The sequence below is a fragment of the Marmota marmota genome, unplaced genomic scaffold (genome assembly GCF_001458135.2).
Source record: "Marmota marmota marmota unplaced genomic scaffold, marMar, whole genome shotgun sequence".
In the NCBI taxonomy this organism is placed as follows: domain Eukaryota; kingdom Metazoa; phylum Chordata; class Mammalia; order Rodentia; family Sciuridae; genus Marmota; species Marmota marmota.
The window spans coordinates 14,139,099-14,146,428 of record NW_026000016.1 but is presented as its reverse complement, the minus strand read 5'-3'; the positions used below and the strand labels follow the sequence as shown (position 1 = coordinate 14,146,428).

Sequence of the window (7,330 nt, the reverse complement as noted above, 5' to 3'; positions counted from 1 at the left end):
TAAATTTTTTTTTTTTTTTTTTTTTTTGTACTGGGGATTGAACTGAGGGGCACTAAACCACTGAGACACATCCCCAGCCCTATTTTGTATTTTATTTAGAGACAGGGTCTCACTGAGTTGCTTAGCACCTTGCTTTTGCTGAGTCTAGCTTTGGACTTACAATCCTCCTTTCTCAGTCTCCAGAGCTGCAGGGATTACAGGTGTGTATCACTGTGCCCAGCCAAGTAAGTTTTTAATGCTTATTAACCTCAAGTTTGTTAGTTTGATTCACAGGCCGCAGTAACTGAATATAAGAGGGTAGAGGAAAAGTTTTTTTTTCTCTACAGAGGAAACATTAAAGCTAAGAACCACTTTCTTCTTGACTTGTTTTGAAAATTGAGATTTCCAACAACAAATATAGCTATATCTCTCTACTTTTAAAAATCTAGATCTCTAGATTTGACCTTCATGTTAGGCAGGAGATTATTAGAATGAGTTTATTATTTTATAATAAAGATTATGTGACTTGTCAGTGCTGCGCTAGCTTGCTTCTAAGATGCTTCTTCTTATATCCTAGTGCCACTCCTGAGGCCAGGGCTTGGAAGCCACAAGGTGGCCTGAGCCTCTCAGCACAGCTTTGCTCAAGCCCAGGGCAGAGGTGATACAATGACCCACTAGCATGGGCACAGGAAAGTTCCCTGAGGTGTATTTTCAGGATATGTGATCAGTCTGGTAAGTAAGGAGCCCTCTCAGAGGCTTTGCCAGGAGATACGACCTGCCAAACCGGTTTGTAAGCCAGCTCTGGCCACTTCAGGGTGACAGTGGTATGCCTAGATGAACACAAATCTGGATGCTCAAACAATTCTCTTATGTTTAGATTTCTTTTAACTTGAGAAGCTCTTTCACTTTTCTTCCCTTTTTATCTTTTTTTTGCAGCTGGTTCTTAGATGTGCTCCGGGCCAGTCTATTTATCTTGCAAGCTTTAGAAGGCAACTCTTCCCCCTACCCCTCCCTTTGCTCTTTTCCCATTTGATTACATCTTTCCTTGGTAATGGGGTTTGGACTGGCTTTTTATATAATGCTAAGCCACAATGAGACAAGAATATTCTTCCCTTATTTTTATCAGGAGCTTTTATTTCCCAAGCTGTTTTTGTGTGTGAGTGTCTCATTTTGCTCCTGGTCAGGAAAGGAGCCCAGTATTCAGGGAGAAGATTAGATGCTGTAGTATGTCAATTGGTCTTTAAAAGAAATAAGCAAAAGTTGATAGCATGCTGAAGCTCAGGGCCAATGCAGAGCTGCCTCCCAAGAGGCCAATCAATTTCAATTAAGGAGATTAAAAGTCCTGAGTACAGAGAGGCCTAGTCACATGCTTCTGAATGCCTTGATCCTCCAGCAGCCTGAAAGCAGGCAGTGGGCCCCAGAAGTGCAAACTGTGTCCTTTTGGTCAATGCCAAGGTGACCAAAAATACAGAGGGAACACAAAAGGAAAAAACTAGTTGAAGGGGCTCAGTGTTGCCTCAGGGGCTCTACTGGTGATTTGGGCAGGAACTTCTGCCTTGCGCAGGCCTGACTTGCTCACTGCAGGATGCTTGGCATCTCCGTCCTCAACTCATTAAATATCCAGAGTGGCTCTGGACCCAAGTCACTGTGCCGAAAAAACCCAAGACAAAACTGATGCCCCTACATTCTTCCAATGCATGATAGACATATGCTTGAGGACCCCTCCCCCACCCATAGTCTTGTCTCTAATCTAATCTCTAGGTGGAGCCCTGGGTGAATTGACCCTGGACTCTTCTCCTATATTGGGTATTGCAAAGGCACTGCATGCTGAATCCCAGGTCTCCATGTTGCCTAATTGTCTGAGGCTTCTTAATGCCCAGACCACCAGGGGTGAGGGCAAGATTTTGGAGGGGGCAGACTGGCTATGGTGGGCCTAAGATCCACATGGCATCCCAGAGACACAGGGCTGAACCTCTCTCTGCCTCTATGGGCTTTGCATTACTCTGAGCTTCAGCATGTGGTCAGCTTTTGCTTATTTCTTTTTAAGGTAGATTAATGCACCCTGACATCTGATCTGAGCCCAGGCGTCCAAGTGAGCTTCGCTTTCTGCATTTATAAAAAAAGGATCTACCTCCCCCTCCAGGGATTTGGCCAGGCTCACAGGAAGTAATGTGTGTGCATGAAGCAAACAGTGTCACCTAGCCATCCTTCTACTCCAGGTTGCCACTGTGACCACAGCAACACTGGGAAGGCAGGGGCAGCTACCCACATGTTGTGTTCTGAATGTTTGTGTTCCCTTAAATTCATACCCTGAAATCCCAACCCCCAAGGGGATAGGATTAGGAAGTGGGATTGGGAAGTAATTAGGTCTTGAGGGTGGAGCCCTTGTGAGCTGGATTAGTGCCCTTATAAAACAGGTCTCCAAAGGGCTCCCCTGCCCCTTCCAGCAGGTAAGGGCACAGCTAGATGGCACCATCTATAAAACAGAAAGTGGGCTCTTACTAGAAACCCTCTTCTTCAGTCCTACTTTCTGGCTTCCAGAACTGGGAACAGCTAATGTCTGTTGCTTGTGATCCAGTCTGTGGTATTTTGTCAGCAGCTCAAAGAAACTAGGAAATGAGAGTTAGTGGCTTCTGTTCTGAGGCCCTGTCATAATGCACTATGAGGATTCAGTGAAGATGGCGGTAGGAGGGAAATGGGCCCAAGGAGCAAAATTGTGCAGGGACACAGGAGGGGACTGAGTGGCCTGGAAGACTGGGTCTGACTGGGCCCCCAGGCAGGAGGGAGGAAGCACATTTCAGGAGGGGAGCAGTAAGAGGCTGATCTAAAGCACAGGTATTTGTTGGGCAGGAAAGCCAAGCAGGCCACCCAGAAGGCAGACACGGTCCTGTGGACAGGGACAATTACCAAGACAGCCACAGGCTTTCTGGGCAAATGGCAGGAGGCTAAAGCCATGGTTTGCCTCACCCGGGGTGAAATCCACTTTAGGGACTGATTGTTCTGATGGGGCTTCCTCCTTCTGTCTGCTGCTTATCTTTTGGCTACTTTCCTAGTAACAGGATGATCTCAAGAACAAAGAGCAAAGAGAGCCAGGCTCCTTCTGGTTCATTTGGCTGTTTTTGGTTATCTAAAGACAGGAGGAGTCGCTATTGAAAGCAACTGCCTGAAGAAGTGCATGGTCACAGAGCCCTAGGCCCTTGAGGGGGGATAGGGAGAGGGAGGTTCAGAACTTGCCTGAGGTTACTTGGTAGTTAATGGCAGGGCCAGTTTCCTGCTGTCCAGTTAGGATGACCTTCACCTGTACCTCCAGCCTCATGTGTAACCTATGTCCCTTGAAATAATTGAGAAATGAATGGCTGAAGTTATGGGCTTATGTTTCTTATTTATAAATTTTTAAAGCAACAGTGAAAATAAGTACCATGCAGTTATGTCATTTTTTCATAGTTATATAAAAGTGGTTTTTCTTGATGTAAATTTATGGGAAAATGGAACTTACTACTCATCTCAAAGAGGTGAGGAACTATTGCTCTATGAAACTCCAAGCCTGCTAAGGATGGAGTAGAAGAGTTTCCAAAAGGAATCCTTGCCTCAAGGTGAGACTGATGTGGTGGGAGGAAGGGATCATGAGCCCTCGGCCCCTTCTTCCTGAGACAGAACCCCTAGGGGTGGTAGGGCACAAGCCAGCATATGGGCCTGGCATAGGGGAGAAGGGGCTCTGCTGTGCCTGGGATGTGTTCAGACTCAGCACCTTGTGAGAGAGCTTTGTGTCCTGGGAACTGATTCTGTCCTGCTAGGACCCCAAGCCCATTCTGATGAAAATCTGAGGAGAGAAATAGCAGCCAGCAGAGGTCACATCAGCCATGGGAGGCTGTGCCCCAGCTCCAGCCCTGTAGGTTGTCAGCAGCAGAGCCAGTGCCTCAGTCAGCTTGGGTCATAACAGAATGCCACAGCCTAACTGGCTTCAGCTATGACATTCACTTCTCATGGTTAAGGGGGCTACAAGTGTGGGCTCAGGTGCCAGCAGGTTGGGTTCTTGGTAAGGGCCTTCTGCCTGGTTATGTCCTCAACACGGCCTTTCCTCCAAGTGTGCCTGAATGGGGAGAGGGACCGCTGTCTCTTTTTCTTTCTATAAGATACTAATCCCCTCATGACCTCATCTAAACCTGGTCACCTCCCATGGGCCCCACCTCCAAATACAATTACATTGGGGGTTAGGGCTTCAACATACGAAATTTGAGAGGACACAAATATTCAGCCCATCATAACCAGTGAGGACATGCAACCAGCAATCCAGTGGCATTTGTGGGGGTCCTGTGACCACAAGGACGCATCTGAGAGACAAGGGGAAAGTGAGCAGGAATAACTGTGAGCACTTCATGGGGAAGGTGCCTTAGGGTGGGCTCCTTGCAGCGTGGTTTGAGACTGGGATTCAGGAGAATGTGTTCAGGCTGTGTTTATAGGTTAAAAAAACAGTACAGGAGAAGGAACCAAGTAAGGACATCCTCTCAGCCTAATCCCTCAGGTTGCTCTTCAGCTTGAATTGTACCACAAAGTTGTCCTACTTTAAGGCCAAGGATAGCTTTACTCAGTCCTTCATTGGCAGAGTACTTCTGAGATGTGGAGGTTCCCAGTCACTTGAGGGCAGTCCTCCAGAATGGACCTCGCTCCTGTTAAGAGTGGCCAATAATAGTGGCCAATAATAGGGGCCAAGGTACCAATCAGGTGAAGAAGACTTGGGTAGATTCCAGCAGCCTCCATTACGGTGCCAGAATCTAGGCACCTGGGGTTGGGGTCATGTTCTCCTTCTGAGGTGCCTCAATGAAGTAAGACTCTGTCTTCTATTACCTGTTTATGAAGCCAAATAAAAAGAAAGGAAATTAACCAGGTTGTGGTTCCCAGTGTGTTAAAACTGGGTGTTAAGCATATTTGAGTCGGATAGTTTTTAGGAGAATAGTTGCAATATTTAAAAAAAATTAATTGTAAGTTAAATGTTTATGGGAGCCCTGGAATACCCACCTCCTTCACAAGCAAACATTCTAGAAAACATAGTTGGAAAGGCATTTCAGTAACAGAGGCTGGAGAGGACAAGTGAGCTGTATAGTTAACACAGCACTGTATGCAGTCATGATTGACAACACTCTCATGTATTTGTGTTGTTGCTGGGCTGCAATGGAACCCAGAGCCTCATGCCTGCCAGGCACTGCCACTGAGCTACACCTTCGAGTTGTATGTTAACAGGATGACCTTGTATATTCCTCAAAATAACCTCATAAACTAAGTACCATTATCATCTCTATCATAGATTTGGGTGAAATTCTGGCCTAAGGATACAGCATTAAACCAGAGCTAAAAGCCAAACTCAGCTTCCAGTCTGACACCCATTTGACTATTGCATAAGGTCACTTATAAAGGGACAGTAGGGATTGGAGGGGCTCATACTCCACCTTGAGGTGGCTGGACCATCCCCTCCATAGCTCTGGCCTGCTTGAGAGGATTCCTGCACTTCCAGGGCTCTGGGCCTCTCCATCTCTCCTTATCCCTCCTTGGTCAATGACTGAGGGCTCAGAGCAACACTTCTCAAACTTTTCATGATGAAGGCCCAGTTTTTTCCCCTTTATTTGTAATAAAGTCTGATTGTGAAGAGAAAGATGAAATTTTTGTATAAAAAGATAGATGATACCTGGGCTCATGTCTTATTATGAGGACTGCTGACCTGGCATCGTTCTGTTAAATGTGTGTGGATATTTCTGTACTCTCACTTTTCTTTTACCTCATTGTGGAGCAGTAAGCAACCCTTCTCAGACCCACCCCTCCTGCACCCACCCTGTTAGTGGCCCTTTTCTGGAGCTAATGAAAAGCACATCTCTGTTAGATTTGCAGCAATGGTACTCTGAAGTTTCCAGAGACAAATATCATGAACACTAACCTGGACGAGTCCCTGTTGGCTTTGTTATCTTGGAGGAGGAGCCTAAGGTTCAGGATTCCCAGCCATAGGAGGATGCTAATTGTTGTACCTCTTCCCATCTGATAATATGTAGGCCTGATAGTCAAGCGTCTCAAAGGTGAATGTATCTCCCTGACTTGTGAGCTGTGTGAACTTGAGGCAAGTTCTTAGCAGGACTGTGCCTCAGTTTCTTTATCTAGCAATGGAGATGGTGATACCTTCCCCTCAGGCAAGTTGAGAAGATGGGATGAGAGGGTGCTGGAAAACACTTAGCATTGGGCCTGGTGACTCTCTAGGTGAGCAGGCAGGACCCTGGAGAGAAGGCAGTGTGCCTGAGGGCTTTGCAAAAACATGGCCTTAGACAAAAATCATGGGTTGCACCCATGTATGCATAATATGTCAAAATACACCCTGCTGTCATGTATATCTAAAACAAACAAACAAACAAATTTAAAAAAATCACTGGCTGCTGGAACAAAGGGTCTTGGTGAGCACAGTCTCTGTGTGTCCACACACGAGTGAAGATTTCCTTGGAGAAAGCTCCCACTGCAAGAGAATGTGAGATAGAATGACCACTCAAACCCGGCCCCGTTGACCAGGAAGGCTCAAATGTCAAATCTCCCAGTAGGTTTACTGGGGAGGAATCCTGGTCTGAGGAGAAGACAGAAGGTCTGGGCTCCTCTGTTCCTCTATGATTTCAAACACGGACATGGGGCTTGTAAATTCCAAACACAGGGTATGTGGCTTGGGGTCTAGCACTGTTGGCTTTGGAGGCATGGTCTTGGGGCATGGAGCTGGGTGGCCACCAAGGCCCTGTATTAGTGTCCTCAGGCTGCAGCAGCAACATACTACAGACTGGGAGGATTAAAGCAACAGAAGCGTGTTTTCCCCTAATTCTAGAAGTTCTCAGAACTTCTAAAATGAAGTTCAAGGTTCCTTTTTAGGGCTCTGGAGGAAGGATCTGTTTTGGGCCTCCCTCCTTGGCTTCTGAAAGACTGTCTTCTCCCTGGGTCCTTGCCATTCTCTTGCCACAGTATGGGTCTGCATCCAGAATCTTCCTCTTCTCATAAGGGTACCAGTCTTCAAGAGGAGTATTAGGGCCCACCTTAATGATCTCATTTTGATTGAATCACCTCTGCAAACACCCTGACTCCAAACAGGCTCACATTCTGAAGTACTGAGGGATTACAATGTGAACAGGTAAATTCTGGGAGGGAGGGCAGGGACAGTGCAATTCATCAGGTGAGCCCTTGACTCATCTATCTGCTTTAGTTCCTCATTTTGTAGCCCTTAACTCATCTGTAAAATAAGGGTGAGATGACCCCTCAGATTCCCCCAGATCTGAAGCACATTAAAGCTCTGCTTAGGACTATGCTTGTTTTTCTGTATGCTGTTGAATGGGGGACC

At 46.5% G+C, this 7,330-nt stretch overlaps 1 protein-coding gene across 2 annotated transcripts in view; it reads right to left on the bottom strand.

The window, feature by feature from the left end:
- Window positions 1–4,407: 4,407 nt before the first annotated feature.
- The window catches only part of Bend7 (BEN domain containing 7), a 97,793-nt gene continuing 94,870 nt past the window's right edge, over window positions 4,408–7,330 (bottom strand). For both annotated transcript variants that reach the window (XM_048809190.1, XM_048809191.1), the window contains exon 8: window positions 4,408–4,824. In XM_048809190.1, the coding sequence (XP_048665147.1) occupies window positions 4,772–4,824 (53 nt within the window). In that variant the 3' untranslated portion in view covers window positions 4,408–4,771. The remainder of the gene's footprint in view (window positions 4,825–7,330) is intronic.